This window comes from Ascaphus truei, chromosome 2 (assembly GCF_040206685.1).
Source record: "Ascaphus truei isolate aAscTru1 chromosome 2, aAscTru1.hap1, whole genome shotgun sequence".
NCBI classification, from domain to species: domain Eukaryota; kingdom Metazoa; phylum Chordata; class Amphibia; order Anura; family Ascaphidae; genus Ascaphus; species Ascaphus truei.
The window spans coordinates 365,437,523-365,461,240 of record NC_134484.1 but is presented as its reverse complement, the minus strand read 5'-3'; the positions used below and the strand labels follow the sequence as shown (position 1 = coordinate 365,461,240).

Here is a 23,718-nt window from a genome sequence, read left to right as displayed (position 1 = left end):
CACACACACACTCTTACATCACTAACATTCAGGGAGTATTTAACACCTCAAGTCATAAATCGCATACTATGCAGGGGAGAGGAATAGATTTCAGTCACATAACATTCCAAGATGCACTGTTTTTAAGTAAAGCCCTTGCATGCTTTATTCATTATAACATCGCGGGAAATAGAGATCAGTGTATCTCGAAAACTCGCACAAATAAAAGCATTTCGTTAGCCACAGAACGGTATCGTCTATTCATTTTTGATTATAAAGCTCGGCTAGCACGGTACTGATACCTCCACACACACACACACACACACACACACACACACACACACACACACACACACACACACACACACACACACACACACACACACACACACACACACACACACACACACACACACACCTGTCTCCCTCCTGCCTTTTGCCTCCAAACTCCTTGAACGTCTTGTATTCTCTCGCTTGCTTCATTTTCTCAACACATATTCTCTCCTAGACTCTCTACAATCTGGCTTCCGCACTGCTCACTCCACGGAAACAGCCCTCACTAAAATAACGGATGACCTCCATGCTGCCAAAGACAGAGGTCATTACACTCTGTTCATATTACTTGACCTCTCTGCCATATTTGACACCGTGGACCACCCTCGTCTCCTTCACATTCTCCATACTCTTGGTATTCGTAACAAAGCTCTCTCCTGGATCTCCTCTTACCTCTCCCATCGTACTTTCAGTGTCTCTTCTGCTAACACCTCCTCCATTGATCTCTCTGTGGGGGTACGCAAGGGCTCTGTCCTGGGACCTCTTCTCTTTTCTCTGTACACACTCTCTCTAGGGGACCTAATAACATCTCTTGGGTTTAAATATCACCTCTATGCTGACGACACACAAATTTACTTTTCAATACCCGACCTTACACCTGATGTACAATCCAAAGTTTCTGAATGTCTCTCTGCTATATCATCCTGGATGGCCCTCCGCCGCCTTAAACTCAACATGGCAAAAACAGAGCTCCTCATACTTCCTCCCAAACCTGGTCCTACTACCTCCTTCCACATTACTGTTGAAAGTACGATCATTCACCCAGTAGCCCAAGCACGCTGCTTAGGGGTCACACTCGACGCATCTCTCACATTCTCCTCTCACATTCAGAACGTTTCTAAAACCTGTCGCTTTTTCCTCCGCAATATCACAAAGATACGCCAATTCCTCTTTTGCTCGACTGCTAAAACTCTGACTCAGGCCCTCATTCTCTCCCGTCTTGATTACTGTAACCTCCTGCTATCCGGTCTTCCTACCTGTGACAGGGTGAATGAACATCACCAGCCATATGCCTGGAAAACCTATGTTTAGGCTTGCAGTGCAGCAGTGACGAGGTTAAGTTGAGAAGGGCTGCTTAATTAGTCTGACCCCAGCTGCATAATCAAGGTATTAAAACCCCAGGCTGAACACACATGCAAGAAAGCTGGTGAGTAGACAGGACTGAAAGTGCTGAAGAGATTACTGCTGTAAGGTCTGTGTTGCAAAGTACATGTGTGATGAACTGTCTGTCTCCTACATACAAAGAGAAGCTGCCTTATTTTTGTTTTGTCTGCTAAAGAGAAGCTATTTTGTACTATCTGCTAAAAATAAGCTATTGTGTTTTTGTCTGCTGAAGAAGAAGCTATTTTCTTTTGTTTGCTGATGAGAAGCTATTTGTTTTTGGTGTGCTGTATGTTTTAAGGCTCAAATAAATAAGCCTTATCCAAAGAACCCACATGTGTGGTTGCATGTACCCTGCAACATATGGTGTCAAGAAGTGCCGGGATTTTGAAAGGCCCCTGCAGTTAAAGGGCCACACACACAAGAATGAGAAAAATGGAAGAATTTTTAAAAGAGTTTCTGTGCGAGCAGACCAGACAGCAGGGACAGTTAATGCAGGAGAAGGCCTGGCTACAAGCAGAGACAGATGAAAGACTATTGCAGCAGCAAACCCAGCTCCTAACCCAGCAGCAGGCAGCACAGGAGTAGCGGATGGCCAAGCTGCTGACCCAATTCCAGGGGTCTGCCAGTCCAGAACTTGCAAACAAACCCTCGGTACTCCTGAGAGAAATGGCTCCGAACGAGGATCCAGAGGCTTTTTACTGACATTTGAAAGGGTTGCCGAAGCTCAGAGCTGGGCTGCAGATCGCTGGGCCACTGCTTTGGCCCCGCTCCTTATAGGAAAAGCCCAGGCCTCATTTCAGGGCCTCCCTGCAGATCAGGCCATGGACTACCGACAAGTAAAAGCCGCCATACTGGATCGCTTAGGTGTGACCCCAGAGACCTACCGGCAGCAGTTCCGGAATATGAAGTACACCGCTAAGATGAGACCCCGGGTCCCCGCTCAGCAGTTATTGGACTTGTGTACGCGATGGATACAACCCGAGGAGTGCACTAAAGAGGCAATTCTTGAGCAGGTGGTTTTGGAACAATTTCTACAGATAATACCCCGTTCCGCACACTCGTGGGTAAAACGCCACGCTGCTGAAACCCTAGCTTTGGTGGTCCGACTCGTGGAGAACTTCCTTGGGGCTGAGGAGCAGGCGAGTGTCCTGGACCCGACGGATCCGACTCCACCAGCACTTGCGGACGCCCAAAGAGGGAGGTCGGATAACGGGGAACCTACGGCCCGTCCACGTGCAACCGCCAAGTCCAACGGAAGGAGCAGTTAGTTGTTCCAGCAAGGGCGAAGTCCAAATGCTGGTCCCCACTAAGACCCTCATCTACTTCCTGATGTCGGCTCGTCGAAAATGAGAGGATCTTCCGAGGACGTTGCCCACAGGACCCACCGGGTGCCTGGTCTCCAGTGTCCGGTCCAGCAGAGCGCTATCCACGGCCCCCTCCTACGAGGGAACCCTCTCCATGTTCCGCCTGCGGAGAGCAAGGCTACTGGCATGTGGAATGTCCACGGATGGATTGTTCATTCGGCAGGACCGTCGCCTCGGCCTTTATGGGAGAGGACTACAGGCCCTGGCTACTTCCAGCCCAGGTTGGGGGAAAAACCGTCCAGGCCCTTGTAGATTTGGGCTCTGGGAAAACTCTGGTCTTCCAGGGACTGCTGTTACCGCCTAATGTGTGTTCTTTTGACTCTCCATGGAGCATAGAATGTATACACGGCGATGTAAGACAGTATCCGACGGCCAAAATCCGGCTACAGGTAAAGGGTCAGGAGGCCTACCTCGAAGTAGGAGTCGCTCCTTGGCTACCTGCCCCGTTGTGCTTGGCCGGGACTGGCCTTTCTTTTCAGACCTAATGGCCCCAGTCTCTCACGAGGAGCCTTATTCTGTGGCTCAGGAGAACCCTGGCAAACTGTTCCCCTTCTCGGCAGACCTTTTCCCCAGCCGACACCGGGTTCCAAAGACTCGGAAGCAAAGATGCTCCGACAAACAGGACTGGTTGCAGAAATATGGGTCTCAAGGTGACCATTCTAGTAGCCAGAGGTCACAAGTGATGGCTGGGGATGGCCAGAGGGAGGGGGATATGGGCCCTGGAGATTTACCAGACCTATACCTCCCTGACTTTCGCCAGAGGCAAAGGGAAGACCCAGTCCTTGCTAGACAGTATTACAAGGTGGTAAAAAGCCCGGACTTCAACAGGCCTTTTGTAGTGCAAACCGATGCATCAGAGATAGGGCTAGGGGAAGTGTTGTCACAACAGTTTGAGGGAGTGGAACATCCGAGCCTTTTTCTGAGTAGGAAATTGTTCCAGAGGGAAAAAAAACTACTCAGTGATTGAGAAGGAGTGCCTCGCAGTAAAGTGGGCAATCGAGGATTTGAGGCATTACCTGGAAGGAGTCCATTTTACTCTGGTGACGGACCATGCTCCATTAAAGTGGTTAAATAGCATGAAGGACTCCAATGCTAGATTGATCAGGTGGTATATGGCCCTCCAACCCTTCTCATTTGAGATTCAGCACAGGCCTGGAAAAGAAAATGCAAATGCTGACTTCTTTTCTAGAGAAGGGGTGGAGGATCGGGCTTCAGCCGTACGTGGTCCCAGCCACACACTAACAGGGGAGGAATGTGACTGGGTGAATGAACGTCACCAGCCATATGCCTGGAAAACCTATGTTTAGGCTTGCATTGCAGCAGTGACGAGGTTAAGTTGAGAAGGGCTGCTTAATTAGTCTGACCCCAGCTGCATAATCAAGGTGTTAAAACCCCAGGCTGAACACACATGCAAGAGAGCTGGTGAGTAGACAGGACTGAAAGTGCTGAAGAGATTACTGCTGTAAGGTCTGTGTTGCAAAGTACATGTGTGATGAACTGTCTGTCTCCTGCATTCAAAGAGAAGCTGCCTTATTTTTGTTTTGTCTGCTAAAGAGAAGCTATTTTGTTCTGTCTGCTAAAAAGAAGCTATTTGTTTTTGGTGTGCTGTATGTTTTAAGGCTTAAATAAATAAGCCTTATCCAAAGAACCAGCGTGTGAGGTTGCATGTACCCTTCAACACTGCCTCTCACCTGTGTCCCCTACAATCTATCCTAAACGCTGCTGCCAGAATCACTCTACTCTTTCCTAAATCTGTCTCTGCGTCTCCCCTTCTGAAATCCCTCTCCTGGCTTCCGATCAAATCCCGTATCACACACTCAATTCTCCTCCTAACTTTTAAAGCTTTACACTCCGGCCCTAATTTCTCATTATGTACCATCACGACTCTTGCGTTCCTCTCAAGGATGTCTTCTTTCTACCCACTTTGTATCTAAAGCCCTCTCCTGCCTTAAACCTTTCTCACTTACTGCCCCGCACCTCTGTAATGCCCTTCCTCTCAATACCCAACTAGCACCCGCTCTATCCACCTTTAAGACCCACCTTAAGACACCCTTGCTTAAAGAAGCATATGAATAGCACTGTGGATAATACTGGAGACATGATACATATAGCTTGGCCCCCTGCAGACGCACTTACCAGAATTCCCTCCTACTGTCTCTGTACGTTCTCCATACCTACCAATTAGATTGTAGTCTCTTCGGAGCAGGGACTCCTTTTCCTTAATGTTACTTTTATGTCTGATGCACTTATTCCCATGATCTGTTATTTATGTTATCTGTTATTTATTTGATTACCACGTGTATTACTGCTGTGAAGCGCTATGTACATTAATGGTGCTATATAAATAAAGACATACAATACAATACAATACAATATATATATATATATATATATATATATATATATATAGGCCAACAAGAAAGTCTCTTATCTGTTCTTGTAGCTTTAAGGGAAGGCCTCTCTGCTCTCCTGGGTCTGCACCCTTGTGTACTATGGAAATGTCTGTGTCCAGGTATAGAGGTCGTGTCGTCCTTGTCTTGCTGTTAGCATACAGTCCTTCTGTGTGCATCAAGACATCTTTTCCTTTGGTCATTCCAGTTGTGGGCTAAGGAAATCTCCTTCCTGTTTCTTAGATCAGGCTTTTTCTAACAGTCCTAATCAGCCAGTTGGAGTCTGGTTGATTGCCTGTGCAATTAACCAGCACACTGCTGGATTTAGAGACAGTTTTTCTCAACAGTGATAAGTCCCTGTTACAAGCACTTTCTTTTTTATAGCTACTTTTATAAAGGGGACCTTTTTGCGTTCCCATGTGGTAGTCTTTGCTCTGTATCAAACCCAGGATTAATTTTAGGATACAACTCTGGGAATACACCAAGGTGTTCAATAAAAACTTTATCTCAGTTCTCATAAAAGAATTGCGCCTTTTATCAGATCTTTGTGGTCTATATAATTAAAATATGTTCCAAGTAATGCATATGTAGTCAAGAGCCTCTTACCTCCTGGTCTGCGGGAGGCGGCTAGGGGGATAGCAGGTCGCCGGAGCTCCACGACGGCTCCATCAGCAGGGCGCCGTCATCTTCAAAGTCGCGCATGCGTGATAGACGTCCCGCGCATGCGCAGTGTAACCGAGTGGCGACGGACATTGTTGGGCTCCGCAAGGAGGGACTACAAGTCCCAGCAGCCTCTAGGGCTGCTACCACATGGACAGCAGGAGCCAATAGGGCTCATAGGATCTCGACCTGCGATTAATACTTTTGGCGCACTCAGCAGGGACCACGCCAGTCGGAGCAGGGATGCAGAGGGGTAAGGTAGTGTCTGGGTGCAGGTGGCTCCCAGACTAGGCCAGATACCCCCTTTAGGCCCCAGCTAGGCCCCGACTCACACCAGATTGTGGCTGCTACAGGGAAAGCCAATAGCTTGGTACATTTCCCCAGTAGCTGCCTATAGTTAGAGTATAGCAACGGTGATACGACACATGGTGATTGTGGCCTGTGGTCTGGGACCAGACCCCCTACATTTATAGACTCTCAAAGGTGAGACCCTCCAGCGGGAGTTCACCCCACATAGAGGTGGACGACGATGTCGCAGGATCAGCGGATCCCCGTTTGTCATTCGGCTGTACCCAGTGCTGGAGCACCTGGGCAGGTACCACACCAAGTGCACCAACGGTTCATGGGATAGCGCTATTCCACACACTTTCGAGTGGGCCCTGATATTGGGGAAGGACATCAGGGTATTGGTGCCTAGCGCCCAATGTATTTTGCGGACACTCCTCTTGTGTACTAGGGTTGTGTGTGTGGGCTATATACTGTGGGGTACAGGTTGATTATCCTATGTCAGTAAAACCAGTTACAATATGCCCTGTGTTTGATTATTATTGGTATTGTTCCTGTGAGGGGCTTATCCTACTACTTTGGGATCCCTCTCAGGTGGAGGCGCTGCACCAAGGCGAATGAGAGATCACCCCAGGCTCCCAGTAGCAGAGGCTCAGGCCTTCTAGAAGCCAAACAGGTAACCTCAGTACTGGTAGTTCCTTTAGTGATGGGGAAAAGGGACTACACATATATGTTGTTGCACAATCAACATTCCAATCACACTGCGAACACACACAAACAAAATTACATAATTTTAAACACGCTGCAGATAAAATGTAACTGAAACTGTTCCTTGTTTAAATTTCTGATTGCGTGCAGTCATTAACTGAGACTATTCTCTGAAATAAGGGATTTCTGCAATATTGCCCAGAGCACCTATACTTCAATACAAATGTCATCATCTTTCTCATATAACCTGTCACTTGAACTGTGGCCTATTATGTCAGCATAATTGCACTGAGATGGTTATGAGTCATCTGGCACTTTACAGATTTTCAGACAGCTAATAACTTTTCTCTCAGAAATTTGATTGGGCTAAAAGTTGGCAGTTTTGCTTGGGTCTTTCAGTATAATATTTTGATGAAACCCAGATCAGTAGATTTTGATAAAGAATCCAATGTGGCAAAGTGTTAAAAGAAAAATACTTCCTCTTGCAAAAAAGACCAGCTGAATATTATTATTTATAAAATGTTTTACCAGGAAGTAATAGATTGAGAGTTACCTCTCGTTTTCAAGTATGTCCTGGGCATAGTTAATATGACAAATAATACATGGTTACAGATACAGTTACATAAATGAACAGGGTATACATTATATACAGTACAATACATTGCATGCACAGTTAGAGAAGATGTATAATATAGGCTTATGTAACAGTTACAGACCAGATTAAAATGTGTGACAGCCTTAGTTTTGAAAGAACTTAAACTGGTGGTGGATGTGAGAGTCTCCGGTAGGTTGTTCCAGTTTTGGGGTGCACAGTAAGAGAAGGAGGAGCGGCCGGATACTTTATTGAGCCTTGGGACCATGAACAGTCTTTTGGAGTCAGATCTCAGATGATAAGTATATAGGAATATATTTCCCTTAACATTTTTCAAAAACAAATCGTTTCTTGCAGAACAGCCTTCTAACGGCCTTCTAACAGCAACCTTAAAACGTCAAGATATTTAACCCAAAAATCAGGTTTTGCTCATGTGCAAAATAGTCCATTGTGCTCTGCAGTGAATATTTTGAATTTATGTGCAAGTGGTTTCTTAATATAAATGCATATGATAGACAAGTCTCTTATACACCAATAACATGCATGATTTTCCTGCAGCCTCCATAGAGCTCCTAAACGTAATCTGTTCCTCCCTCTTTAAAATGCTATCCGTGGCCATGGATTTTTTTTTAGGAAATGTTATTATGCATTAGTAACAAGTAACAAGCACCTCTGGTGCATTGCAGCAAGACACACACAAAGCGCCAGCGGGAGCTGCCACCATTGTAAATGTATTACATGCATGTGTAAAAAGTAGCGGGGCAAATGTGCTATTGCACTTGCTGGCACACACCAGAGAGTGCAATAATGCCTGCTACATCTGTACGAGGGTAGTGGAGGCAGGAAGGGCCGCTTCCCACACAGCCCCTCCAATGCATCAATATGTCCGCCTTCCCTGTTTGTATTCAATGTTTTAGCATGTTGCTATTTCAATTCATTAATATATATATATATATATATATATACACAAATGTAAATACAACTGTATGCTCATCTGCATGTCTTAGGCAGGTCTGCAACCCCGCCTTTCCCCATTATCACCCAGCACACAGCACTTCCACTGCAGCAAGGGATTCTGGGAAATGACATGCAAATGAGCACACAGTGCCACTTTTTGCTTCAAAAACCATTTTAACATGGTTCCCTATAGGCTTAAGCTTGCTGCATGGTCACAGCTTTGAGCACAGATCTCTTGTACTGTATATGAAGGGGGAAATATTATATGCCATGTTGGGTATTCTTGTTATGGATTATTATCCCAGCTGTCAGCGCAGGTTGGCCTGCCAGGCTAGGAGAGCTCAAGAGATGTAAGGGAATACCGGGATAAGATTGAACCCTCATTGGGGCTGCTGGAAGGATTCTGGTATCCCATATACTGTATGGGTAGCAGCGAGAGTCACGAGCCACCGCAATGATATTGAGCTCTGAACTACCTGTACTGTCAGGCTGCCTGGCTGGGGGTGTGGAAAGTTTGGAAATTGAAGATTTCAATAAAGCTGTGGCCTTGTTCCCCATGTAAAGTGCCTGTCATATTCTTTTTGGGTGGGGAATAGTGGACTGTTAACATGCCATGATCATTAAGAACAAAATAAATAAGGAAACATTGTGCCTGAAATTCCAATTTGTCCATCAACTCCATCCATTCTGTTTATCACAGATTTATTTAATAGAATCCGGTACTTTTTGGAATTTATAGCACTACAAATATCTTTCATGATTCAAGAACAATCTCTGTGATAAGCTTTAATATAGGCTGTAATTAAAGGATTATATTTTTTTCTTTATTTGTAAATTGATGTAATCTGAGGTGTACTTGTAACATTCCATTACTGTAGCTTTTATGATTTTGGTATAGCCATACAATACACTGCCATAGTTTGTCTACTAGAACAAAGATAACCCCTTTTGCAATTAGTATACAGTATAGATTATCTCCAGAACAAACTTTTACTAAAATATTGATCTGGACATACAGTATATATAAGGAAACAGCATGCAGATCTAACATTTGAACAGCAGATCTTGGGCAATGAAGCAAAACAAATCAACCCTTAATTTTCTTCCAACAAACTGGATTAGTTTACATACACAGATGTTTTGTTCCAATATTTTAGACTTCATTAGCAGAAAAAGAACATACTTTATAGATGTATTAAAAGGATCTACAATGCAATGCACTTTACTGGCACTTATTCAATCTTAGAGGCTTACCATTTTTCGTTATAGCAAATGTAGACTGAATGTTTTTTTTTCTTAATACATTTTTTTTTGTCCCACATATGATCAATTTTGTTCAAACATTACAACAATGTAAGGTGGTTAGTCACATTCAAAATAATATGAAAGGACATTTTTATTTACAATTTATGAACATACTCAAGGCCCGGTCGACAAAGCATTGCCATAATAAATAGAATGGATGCTTAAATGGTGAACTACTTATATCTTTGATTGTATTGACAACATTTTATAACAGACTTTTCAGTGGTTCCGTTTTATCGAATCTAGATAAAGAAGTTTATTGGTTTGATAAACATGGGGCTCGATTTCAATGTTGGACGTCATCACAAAAATAGCAGTGGCAGTAATTTTAGTACTTTGCCATCACTATTGCTGGAATTGGGAGCCAATTTAGAGTTAGAGGCTACAGCGTTGTTAGCAGCTGGTCTTAAAATATGATAATGAGGTCTTAGATTAGCACCATTTGCTATGTGTCATTTTAACGCCTTTCTTAAGCATACACTTGATAATAATAATGTCAGCATAACGCATGAGCTAATTTGCATCAGCACATGCCCTTAACAATGGGACTGACCTCAGTCTGCAACAACTGAGTACAAGAGAAGGTAAGGCACTCTTTGATAAAGCTCGGTTAGCCGTGCGAAACACGTAAGAGTGAGTCTATGTTGCTTTTTATGCCATTAAAGCATTTGCAGTGATTTGAGTGGTCCCGGTCTGTTATCTTCCTCATTGGGCAGATGCTCCGCCTTACCTTCTCTTGTATCCTGTTACCCGCTCCGGTAGGAGCACGCCGATGCTGCCAGACGTCCCCTCGCAGCAAACAGTGAGTTTTTCCTCGAGGATTTATGTTGGTTACTCATACAAGATCTACCTCGATCAAGGGGCTATTGGGTATGGCCAGACCACTGTGATTCTTTATGACTGAGTGTCTACGGGGGACATCAGGAACTGGCAGCTATAGTGATCGAGGATTTTTTTCTTATTTGGTTTAATACAGCTACACAATACCGGTATCCTCCGAGTAGCGCCACTAGGGGGCGTGTGGCTCCCTTCTCTTCTACAATTCTCTGCAACAACTGAGTGTAGCAGAAGGAAGCTCTGCAGTCAGTGGTTTGATCATTAAAGAGATAGCTGTTCTAATATATATTTTAGGCTTTATATCAGCCTGAATAGGCTCCAAAATTGAATTTATTGTGCGTTGTTAGTCGATATCCATGGAGTATCTTATTATCAGGCATGCCAATTACATTAACTCCAGGGTTTTGGTCTATTTGGAAGAATAGCAGGCATTTGCAGGTAGCGTCTGCGTATCGGTAGAGCAGCAATTGCAGCCATTGCTACAGACATTGTATGTTATACTGTAAGTGCTGGGTTCTTATATTGTAGTCTGATTAGCACCTGGACCCAAGCACAGTGTAGAAATAAAAAAGGGGAACTGTACAAGGGAGAGCAAAGAGAAGGGACAAGGGAGGGGAAAAAAGGGAAGGGAGTGAGGACAAATTACATTTGATAAGGGGGCAATATTCTGGGGATTGAGCCCCTTCTGGCCCGTTCCCACAGATCAAGAAGTCCATGGTACATCCCTTAATGCCCTCAAGTAAGACCTCCTTCTATACAAACAGACATTAAAGCTGTCCAAGCAATAACTGGAAACTCTCGCTAGTAAGTAAGGAATCAGGCAAGGTAATAGAAGTTCCAAAGAAGGCCTGAAACTTCAGTAACAGGAATCCTCAGTACAGGGGGTAACATCACGTGAGGCAGGAAAAGGATAGTTCTAACATGAATCGCGAAAAATCAATGTGTTCTGTAGGGAAGAACGCATTGATTTCGGTGATGTCTTTTAGTATAAAGGGAGGTCTTACTTGAGGGCTTTAAGAGAATTACCACAGAGTTTTTGATCTCTGGGAACGGGCTAGAAGAAGGGGCTCACTCACCGAAACGTTGCCCCACTTATATTTTATTTGTCCTCTCTCCCTTCCCTTCCATTTTTCCCCCTCCCTCGTCACTTCTCCTTTTTCTCCCTTGTACAGTTCCCCTTTTTTATTTGTGTACTCTGCTTGTACCTGTCCATGATCGGACTTGCATCTGTTTTCATTATGCTAATTGTGTACATGCATTGTGCCTACACTGATCAATTACCTATTTATTGAATTATCTATCAATTTTCTATGATTAAAAACTCATTTGCATGTACATATTGAGTGTTGGGAACCCAGTTGGGTTTTGTGCGGGTAATTTTGAGGGTCTTAGGGTCCCTCTTCTGTTCCCATTGCACCACCACCTTTCCTTATATATTTTCACATTGAGTGCTCTCTATACTTTTTGTATAGTATTGTCTCAGTTTAGGAATAATGTAACTGGAGGTGTGATGCAGTGAGTAAGTTAATAACAAATTATTCAACTTGTACATGATTTATTCTTTGTCATAGACACAAACACAATCACTTTGCTCAGGAGGGACAGTGAAAAAAGATGCTCACGACTCACCTCAGGAACATTTAATTAAATTAGCTCTTAAATGTTTTAAATAATATCTTCCGTTTTGCTTTTTTTCTAGTAATAGAATTACAAAAAGTTGTGTGACACGCTCTCATCTCACCATTTTAATGTATTTAATGTACGTTCAATGTGTTCTCAAAAGTTTATTAGAAATCTTGGTACTATAAAATCCAATTACTGTATTTGTTTTACTCAAAAGTTTAGTTTCATTTTAAGTAGACATCATTAAATTAGCAACTTTAGAAAAAAAAAAATTTGACCCATATTTTTCTGTAGGATTCACTTTTACCATTTCATGTTCATTGGCACATTATATTGTTAATTCTTTAGATCTTTCATATATAATTTGATGTTCTTCTATAGCATTTTTGTTTTGTTATGGTATTGTGATCAACATTTTCAAAACTATTTTCACTCCAGAGATTTGCATGTTAAACTGTGTGAGGGATTTACTGAGGTACAGTATTTGTATTAAACTGGGCATGGCCTACTGACTCAGCTGGCAGAGGCCCACTAAAAAAGTGGGGGGAAGGAACTCAATAATGGACTTTTTCTGGTCACATCTTTATCCTTCGAAGGAGACTTTCAAAGAGAGACCCCCTCACCAGAACTGTACTCCTCATTGCAGGAGACTAGAATGACAAATTGGAAGTGGTTAACTGCTCCAAAAGAGGATTACAACTTAAAAGACTGCCTTCTCTGTCTTCATTTTACACTTCTGAACTCTGCGATCACACATCCACAGTATTCTGAATTGCAGCTATTGCAGGACACTTTCAGATTGTGCTAATTTGATTATCATAAGAAAGAGACACAAAATAGCACAATTTTAACACTTTGTTTAAAAATTTTATGGACATGCGGGCTTACTTTTGCACTGAAACAACTTAATGCTGTATTCAAATCAGTTTTAGAGAGTTGTCTATAACATCTTATTTAATAATATGGCTATATAATGGAGAGGGAAAAAAAATGAGTGGCTGTTCACCAACCACTGCTATCCATAGGATGGGGACAAACACAAAACAACTACTTATTTAAAATATTTTGGGGACAAGTCAATACGGACGATCAGAACTTGTTTCCATGTTAAATGCCCTTCAAGTCAATAGCAGTTAAAGCAGCAATTCCCACAGAAGCCTCTATCAGTGGAACTCATATAATGTTAGCTTCTGGTCCCATGAGCATGTCCTGTTAAAAAAAACATTTTTTACGTTTAAGAAAAACATAATTTTTACATCTCTAGTGTCTAAGGTTACCATGGTTACCTTTAAACAAACTGGGCTCTGGGGAGAGTTCCATTTTATCTTTCCAGATACTTAATAATTCAAACACGTATATCTCCTTTTTACCTGGATCATAATATTGAGCAAAACAAGATAAGTGAAATAAATTGTGATTTATTCGCATGAAAAGGCAAACACACAGTGAAACACAAAATTCATGAGAAAGACACACTTAATGGGTGTCTGGGCTACACAACCAGACTTTCCTAGTTTAAATGAACGAAAAAACAAAGTTTATAGTTGACCGGGAATCAGCCAGGAGCATGCACAAGCTTGCCATTGCTGCCATTTGGTATTCAGAAGCCACCTGCTGGTTTAGGCTCGTCACAGTCTGGGAAAGCAAATGATAGTCCCGAGGACTTCCATTCATCCCAGGACATAGGTACTCAAGCCTAAACCTCCTGCCCAAATGTTCTTCAGACCTCTGGCATACTCTGTGGCTTTCATGTCCGATGTCTGAGTAGACACGCTGGCACCAAGCTGGTAGCCCAGTGACTCACCCAGAACATTGGTCCGGAAAGACCCAACTCAAGCATATATGTATTTTAAACACACTGTTCAATAAAATATACATTTTATACTTTCCTAAGTCTTCTGGTTATGGGGAATAGAATAAGAAGTTGCACTTTATTTCTTACTAGCCATATTCCCCACACACTATAACTAGACAGCCTTTAAAACTCCTCACAACCTTATATATGATTGGAGCACCCCCAGAACCCCTATACCTGGTTCTGGGTGACCTGGGCATTAACTGGGCATCCCCCTTAACCTAGGGACCCCTTGACCATTCCAGGGATACCTCACATCCCTATGCCCCATTTACCTTTCTGGTCTGTGCTGAAGCATGGAATCCTAGAGGTGGGTAGCGCAAGCGTTTTCAAGGGGAGATTTTGCCGGAGCAATGTGCCTATATGTATCCGGGAATCTGACCTGATTCCCATGTACATGTTTGGGGTATCCAGCAACTCTGGAGCCCGAATAGCTAGGCACATTCTGAAAACACTCGCCATAAAACCCCCCTTGAAACTCATAGCCCTTGATCTCTGCTTGCTGGCCCTCCTGCAAAGGTAAAAACACATAAATTTTTTATTGTAGCGTAATTATTCACCATGCATATACACTCACTGGGCTCAAGAGCTGACACTCCTGAACCCCAAAACATGGATCAGAGGTAACCAAACAGGCTTACCCTTTATTAGTGAGTCTGGTTGCCCCCTCACTGTCACACTCCAGAACAGAGCATTGGATTAAATAAATAAAAAAGATTTGGAAATAGACAACGTGGGCTCGAGCTCCAGTATCCAGTATTGCAGCTTAGTGAATTCTGGCCTTTGACCACTGGATCGCTCTGTGTTTATCTCTGGAAAGAGCTTCACAAATATAGTGTGGGCCAAAATGTATAGTAGATAAACGGCTACAATGGGGGGAAGGGGGTTCAGAATGCTCTCTTAAAAGGATATTGGAGCTTGATCTGCATTAATTGCCCTTCAAGGTCAATGGTTTTTAAGGTTGCTTGCGATCTTATCAGCTTCATGACCCCCCCCCCCAATGTTTCTATTGTATAATTTTAGACTTTCTACACTATACCTGCAACAACATGTTACAATTCACAGTAGAGGGAGACCTTACTATAATATGTGGTCTGGATTAGAGATGGGCGAACCAGTCTAAATCCGTTTCCCAATTTTTCTAAATTTTCCATTCAAAATCTATTCTGTGGTGTAAAATTCTCTGACGGATTGTTACAGTTTCAATCCGCGTAGATGAATCCAAAACCGCCATTAGATTGAATCCGCTGGTAGATTTTAATAATACATCCGGGGATTCCACAATCCGCTGACGGATTTTAAGAAACCAATTAGCGGATTCTATAATCCGTGTGCGGATTGTTGAATTCATAGATGGGATTCTTAAAATCTGTCAATGGATTGTAGAATCTGCAGATGGATTGTTGATATAAAAAATAAAATCTACAAAAAGGTGAATAACCATTTTTGAGACTGATCCGCAGAAATCTGCAGACCAAAGGAACCGGCCCATCCGAGGCGGATCCAAATCCTAGTCAGGATTACATATGTGAACGATTCATTAGATTACAATGTCCTGTTTAACCACACTGTAGAATTATTGTAGGATATACAAACTCACTTAAAATTTTGCACAGGGCAATTGCATCATTGAGAATTTGAAGTTAGTTGTGTACATTTAGGTGTCCACATTATGTTAGCATTATAAATAACACTGGTTATGTTAAATATTTGTTTACCGGTAAAATAAATTATGAGATGATACACTGTTTCGGTAAATATCTTTTAATAGGGTATTTACAGTATTAGTGGGTAAGATTGATCTTTGATATGTCACAAAGATCAGGATGCATGTAGGATTCTTTTATTTTTTGTATTCCTTGTATTATTAGTTTGCCCATTGCATTGTTGTGTGAATTATTCGTTAGTATGAAAAAGGCCGAATTGAATGCCTTTCTATGGGTGATTATTTCTATAAAGAAATAATGGGGGGAAAAATAATGTATATATATATATATATATATATATATATATATATATATATATATATATACACATTGCATAGCCAGTTAACCAACCCCACACTGATGAGACCCATTAAGGTCGAAACGGCTGTCTGTGGGTGGGTTTTCTGTCTATGCATCTTAACCTTGGCTGTGCTCAAAGCTGTGACCATGCAGCAAGCTTAAGCCAATAGGGAACCATGTTAAAAATGGTTTTGAAGCAAAAGGTGACACTGTGTGTCCATTTGCATGTCATTTCCCAGAATCCCTTGCTGCAGTGGAAGTGCTGTGTGCTGGGTGATAATGGTGAAAGGCGGGGTTGCAGACCTGTCTAAGACATGCAAATGAGCATACAGTAATATTTCCATTATATATATACTTAGTTAAATTATGGTAAGTAAAAAAGTGACAAAAACCCTCCACAGCAAAGAATATAGCAAATGGAAATATAACTGTATGCTTATTTGCATGTCTTAGGCAGGTCTGCAACCCCGCCTTTCGCCATTATCACCCAGCACTTCCACTGCAGCAAGGGATTCTGGGAAATGACATGCAAAGGCGGGGTTTCAGACCTGCCTAAGACATGCAAATAATCATACAGTTATATTTCCATTGCGGACGAAACGCATAGGGCTGACGTCATTAGACTCTCGCGGTGCTTCCGCAATACTACTTGAGAGACTTTCACTGAACTTTTGGGTGCCTGGTTATTGCCTGCCGTGTGGCGAAGGTCCCCATTGTGGATCATGGTCCGTGCTATACCAGGGAGCACAGGCTTCAAATCGTGTATCTGTTTATACTTTGCCGTTGGGAGGGTGACCCCGCTGTGGATCCTGGGATGTGCTAGTATCAGCAAGCACAAGCTCAATTTGTGTGAGAGACGCTATCTGCCTAGTGTGGTCAGAGTGAGTTGGGTCTGCCCCTTTATCCATCACCGGCTGTTAAACTCAGGCTCCCAAAGATACCTTTATGTGAACATTTATTTTATATTTCTTGTAAGTGTGCATTGCCCTTAATTTCTACCTCAATAAATTTAACATCTTCCTTACTGTGAAGATAATGCACTAGGGGGTGTGCTTTTTCTTTTTTCTCATTTCAGTTTGTAGAAGTGATTCTTCCTTTGGACTCGGCTGCCCCCCGTTATAACTTTTTGGCTAGAAGGTTCTCCCCTTCTTGAAGATTGGATCAAGTATATTCATGGACTAGTTGGTTTGCATATTTGGCCAATTAATTCAGTATTGTATTTTTATTACTTGGTCTTATTTGAAGTTTGAGGACGTTTTTGTTTATGTTACTTGCGCTGTTGTGTTGTGTTTTAATATATATATACTATTTATTTACAGTAAATATGAGCTGTTGCACAGGTTCAGATAAAAATAGCCTTTTCCTTTGGAAATGGCACATTGCATAAAGAGTTAATTTTCATTATATATCTAAATTAATATTCATTCTGTTTATATGCTTCCTTGCTTGCGTATAATATTTAAAATGTTTGCAACTGAAATAAATAGATTATCGTATTTCATATTAGCTTTTGAAGAATAAAATGATAATATATTCAATTCAGTTGCAAGATTTCTCCCAATTTTTATAGACTGTTACAGTATGTGTTGAAAATTATGCATTATGAATTATGAATTATGAATTATGTATTAAATCATTACATTTGCTCTGAAAAATGTAAAATTTGTGACTGTTTTGCTGGAAGCAGGTAGAAGTAAAACAATAAATGCAAAAATATTTACACATTCAAACAACTATAAAGCAGCTATAAGCTCGAGGGTACTATGTGAATATAAAACTGCCCATAGTGTGTAAAGAAAACAAGGGAGTAGCAGCATACCTGTAAGGTGTCCCATCTGACTTTTTCCGAATGCCACGCGCTTCGCCGCGTTCATGCGGTGTTCGTACCGTATTCATGTCGCAATCATGCCGGCGTCCAATGCGCTTGATCTGTTTAATGAGAATGTTTCGGATTTAATTGGTTGCAATTCTTCACGTATCCACCAGGTGGCAGATATTCATGAATTGTAATGTGCATATTTAATATGGTCAGCAATTTGTTCAGCAGATGATAAGATGGTCACAGTTGGTCAAATTTATCAATATTTTATCGAAAATTATGACTTTTACAGATTTTCACCAGATGCTCTGGGGTGGAAGCGCGCGATAAGGAAAAAGTTATGTATCGATCCGCGTTTTTTTTCGTATTGCTCCTGCACTCGGAGTTCCAGGAGGAGGGTATTGGTGTGTTGCCCCTGAATTTTCCAGTACCTTTGTAAAACCAACTAGGAATCGTAAGTCCCAGGCAAGTAATACGCCAGCGCCAGCACCGGCTTCCAGTAACGGCCCGACCGTCTGTGAAAATCTGCTGACCAGCAACCCTTGCTATCAGCCCCCGCCTGGATACCTACAGCCTGAGCAGGATTTCACGTGCAGATACCAGCAAGCTTGCATGTACCAAAGCGATTTCCAGCTTCATCAGCTGGCAACTACAGGTCTAGCAGGCCTGCTGTCACCTGTTAACTACGTGTATAATCAAGACTACGGGACTGGCAGTGGCTCGGCGCCAACTGATTGGCAAAGTCTATGGTGAGTACGGCTGCCGTATTTTATTATTTTCTGAAATATCAATATCAATGCACAGTAAAGCGATTCTCCTGTAATCATTCTCTTAGCTTATGGTTATTTACTGTAGTTCTTTTAGTAGTCACAATTCGCAAAACTTTAGTCCAGCAATATCATTGGCTGAGCAGCTTCTACAGTAGATTGGTGGACAGCTAGGCGCATGCGCATTGGAACCTTGTTGAAACGCATACTGTATGCGTCTCATCACATCTAGGCGCATGCGTATATGTGAACAAGAGACGCCCCCGAGAAAATAATGGTTGGGACTGACCGAGGGGACTGCGGGGACTGACTGTGGGAACTTCTTTAGGGGACTGACAACTAAACTAACCATTACAGTATTTACAGTATTTATTTTTCTTCCTCAGAAAAAGAAGCTTTGTCAGGCTGAGAACGGCAAATGGAGGGATTTCGATAGATAATATCGCTTTTTGTAACGATGCTTGCACACTGCTGAATCTGAATCAGTGCCATTTTTATTGATTATGATAGAATAACTGAGCTTTATTAGATACTTTTTACATACTGTACTGTATCATAAACCCCAAAAATAAAAAGTATGCATTTATTCTGTACATGTACAGTATTACAGTACAGTACTGTATGTGTGTTCTACTCTAATAATAATACAAATACGGAAAATGCGTTTTAATACTGTTTTGATGTACTGTAATGCGCAGTAAGTAAAAAAACAGTATATTTTAAAAAAGCAGCAATTTATTTTATTGGTATGTGCAGTAAGTACAAATACGTTAATGGTGTCCAATACAGTAAAAACATTGATAGTATGAATACAATCTACAACAATCAACATTATATTTATTGGTGGAGTACTGTGAGTTAAAAAACATTAATGGTGTACTGCAATTAAAAACATACAGGTATATTTAAAAAAAACATTAGAATACAATTTTAAACAATGAACAAGTCAGAAATGAGTCAACATTTTAACAGAAAAGCAATCACGAAGGGAATTCGATCCCCAGCAGATTGTCCTTCCAGGGGCGATGCCTTGTATGCCGCAAAATGCCATTAATGAAGTCTCGCACGATTTTCATTAAAGGATCGGTAATTGAAAAATAGCGCCGCAATTCCTCCACAATAGTCTTTCTCAAATTTTGAGGAAGAGCCTTTTTCTCGCGATTCCCTTTGTAGTTCACATTGTGGGCCCACCCTCTTAGTACAACGAGTATGGCACGTGGTGCTTGAAAATTAACAAGGCATGCCTCTGGGGTATACGAGCACTTGCAAACCTATACTTCTCCCTGAGTGGCTGGGACAGCTCGCGCAGGATGATGTCAGGCACCGTCTCAATGCAAGCGTATGTGGGTTGGATTCTGGGAGCTGGTGTTCTTCTGGGAGCGGGGGTGTGCTTGTGGCGGCGGGCAAGGGTAGGTTGTCTGGGAGGATGCTTTCCTCCTGTCTTGGTCTCCTTGTCAGTGTTGCCTCCTGGCGTGGTCTTGACGGGGTTGTCATGTCATCCTTGTCATCGGCATACATGAACACATATTCTTCTGATGGAGGGGGTGCACTTGGTGATGGAAGGTTGAAGGTCCCATTCATCCCATCCATGCCACCCTCCTGCTCCGGCGTCCGAGGTACAGGGGCATGAACTCCGAGCAAATGATGTATCCAAGCTATGTCAGTCTCTATCTTCTGCATCCGTTGATCCATCTTCTCCATCCATTGATCCATCTTCTCCATCCGTTGATCCATCTTCTCCATCCGTTGATCCATCTTCACCATCCGTTGATCCATATTTAGCATGGTCTCTAAAAGAAAATCTGTCTTTCCAGCATAGAGTTCCCAGGGATATCGACACGTAACCCATTCAGCATGCGGTCTAACGAGCTGGATCTTGTGCATGGGACATCATGTGGACATCTGCGTGGATGGGTGCATAAGAGGATGAGATGGGGGTTCCCTGGAGATAAGCGGCAGCATCGTTGAGGAGTGATGGAGGAGGTGTCCTGTTGATTTCCGGGAGAGAAGCGACAGAGTCGTCGAAGAGTGATGGAGAAGGTGTCCTCTGGGTTTCCGGGAGAGAAGCGGCAGTGAGGAGTGATGGAGAAGGTGTCCTCTGGGTTTCCAGGAAAGAAGCGGCAGCGGCGGTGAGGAGTGATGGAGAAGGTGTCCTCTGGGTTTCCAAGAGAGAAGCGGTAGCGGCGGCGCGGGCTGATGCAGAAGGTGACCATTTGTTTTGCTTTGAGTGTACATCACCGAATTTCTTCTTGACATAATAAGAATTCTTTAAAGCCTTGGAGTTGTCAGAAGGTTTTCTTTATTAGCCTTAGTCTTTCGCTTTTGCCTTGGCTTGGAAACGGCTGCCGCCTTTCGCTTTTTCTGCATGACAGGCACGGCAGAGGCGAGTGGGTTCCTGCGTCCGTAGAATCGGGGTTGATCCATGGAAGCAGATGGCACAATGCAGTATCTGGACAAGGGCAAGCTCAGATACAGATCATCGAGTGGAAGGCTATGCAATGTGTGTCACCTTTTATGCATGGCACCGAGGTGCAGGTGTTAAAAGTGGGCGTATTCTAATGTGACTCATTAAAGTATAAATACACCATCCATTTGTGGATTCACTGCACATTGAATACACATCGACTAAACATCGAATATACATTCTTGTGCTTTTTTTCTTTCTACACGCAGCGATGCCTGTTAAAAAGATTTTTACGGATCTCAGCATGAGAATAAAGGAGATGTACACGAGAGGACAACGAATTGCGGATATTCAACGCCGGCTAAGTACTTCTGGCCTCGTTGTACCAGCAGCAACCGTGAGCTATCATGCTCACGGTAAGACCAAAAAAGTAAAGAGGACACCAACGGTAACTACCGCTTAAGTACTGTACTGTATCTATCTATTTTTATTGTTATCGCTGTATATTTATATAACTCTATTCTATACAGTATCTTTCTATTTTTATTGTTATCGCTGTATATTTATACAGTGTAACTATTCTATTAATATCTACTGTATATTTGGCCATACTGTAGGCCTGAGCATAAATGTAGCTGTACTTGTGGCCTACTGTAACGTATTGTTGTTTTTCCTTTCCTTGTAGAGACAACTGTTCTGGTTGACAGAATAAGTGAAGAGAATGATGAGAAGAGTGCCTTAAGGGTCAAAGACACTCTGCAGAAAAATCACAATCTAACCGTATCAGAGACCAGCATTAAGAAGATGAGACGCAGAATTGGAGGGAAATATGGACGTGTGAGGTTAGTACTGGACAGTACAGGAGGTGAAAAGTGTGGTTTAATAAACTGTACCTATAAAATTATTCCTTATCATTACAATGCGTACCCTATGATAAGAGACGTCAACAAGATAAAGAGAGTGGTCCAGGCACAGGCATGGATCGACAGTGGCGAAACTTTTCAGGATTGCATCTTTACTGACGAGTCTACTGTATCTCTGGAGAGATTTGCCACCTTTGCATTCCACAAAAAAGGACGCATATCTATGAAGCCACGTCCAAAACACCCAGTGAAGATGCATGTGTGGGGTGCCATCTCTAGGCGTGGACCAGGATGCATCGTCATCTTTGATGGTACAGTATAATAATGCACAAAGTCACATGCTGTAGCCTTAAGCACTGTACTGTACTACAGTAGTGTGCATTATTTTGAGCACTTTTCTTTTCTTGTTACAGGAATCATGAATAAAGCTTTTTTCCAAGAGCAAATAGTGCCGGAGATTGTGGAATACATCACACGTGAATTCCCAGATGGTCACCGTTTCTACCAGGACAACGATTCGAAGCACACCGCATCAACTGCGCATATTCTTGCCTGCGGTTTCAACTGGGTGAAGACGCCAGCGGAGTAAGTACGGTAACCGTGCCTCATTTTTTCCCACTGTTTACTGTGTATCTCTTTAACTAATTCTCCTTTTTTTCCCCTCCAATGACAGATCGCCAGACTTCAATCCTATCGAAATGGTCTGGCATCAGCTGAAGGACCATATCCGAAAAGTGGTGAAACCCTCAAAAAAGGATGAGTTTGCGAATGGCATAATGAGTTTTTGGAACGACGTGCTCACCGTGGAACGCTGTAATAAATATATCGACCATATTGCGACTGTGTTGCCCATTATGATAGAGCGTAATGGGCAAGCATCAGGAAGGTAGTATAGTACTGTATTGTAGTATGGTCAGTACAGGCACACCAAGTACAGCATGATACAGGTAAGTATGGCACAGATTGTTTTACAGTATACAGCATGCACTTTACTGCACTAATTTTTAATTTTTAGAGAGAGCTGGCTGCACTACCAATCTTGTTACAAAGTATTTTACAGTACAGTAGTTCCAGTAGATAGTAGTTTGACAGTGGTAACTGCATACAGTAGTCCAATATTGAGTAGTTTTATAGTACACAATGCAATTACAGTATATGGACTTACAGTAACTGCACTCATTTTTTCTTTCCTTTTCAGAGACAGCTGGCTGGACTACAAAAGGATGGGTGGGGGGAGGGGGGGTATCATGTGTAAATTGTGTGAATTGTGTGTATAGTGTATCTACAGTTATGATTTACACAACCCCCTTCCCCTCTCTCAATGAACTACAGAATGCAATGTGGCAATTACGAACAAGATAAAGACTAAAAATTTATATTACTGTTTTTATTATTATAAATGTGCATTATTCATGATTATTTGTATTTTTCATTCTTCCATTATTATGCACCGGCCCTAAAATTTTAACTGACAGAAGAACTACAGTACACTCCTGTACAGTACGTTTACAAAGAAGATAAACACTGAAAATGATTATTTGTATTTTTTATTCCTGATAAAATAAAATAAATATTTCATTACATTCACATTTTTTTTTCTTTGAACTTTAAATTCACTGTGAATGTGTGTGTGGGGTGGGGGGGGGATTCTTCAAGAAGGCTTCCATTTTTATTCATTGGTTACATTTTTATTCATTGGTTACATAATCAGATTAACATATTCAATTCGACAAGGGTTTATCACAAGTGCGCATGCGTTACCGTAAACAAAGCCTCAAAGGGTTGGGGGGGTGGGGGTGTCATCATAATGGAGTAGCAGAAGGGATTAGCCAAGCATTTAAAAATGATTGTGAAGTTATACACGCAT

At 42.2% G+C, this 23,718-nt stretch overlaps 1 protein-coding gene across 6 annotated transcripts in view; it reads left to right on the top strand.

The window, feature by feature from the left end:
* NEK10 (NIMA related kinase 10) overlaps window positions 1–23,718 on the top strand; it is a 380,936-nt gene that overhangs the window by 260,305 nt on the left and 96,913 nt on the right. Inside the window, exon 27 of one of the 6 annotated variants that reach the window (XM_075586984.1) lies at window positions 17,074–17,322. The exons of the other annotated variants lie outside the window; for them this stretch is intronic. Coding sequence (XP_075443099.1) covers window positions 17,074–17,151 — 78 coding nt within the window. The 3' untranslated portion in view covers window positions 17,152–17,322. Of the gene's footprint in view, window positions 1–17,073; window positions 17,323–23,718 lie in introns of those variants that run through there. 6 annotated transcript variants of the gene reach the window in all.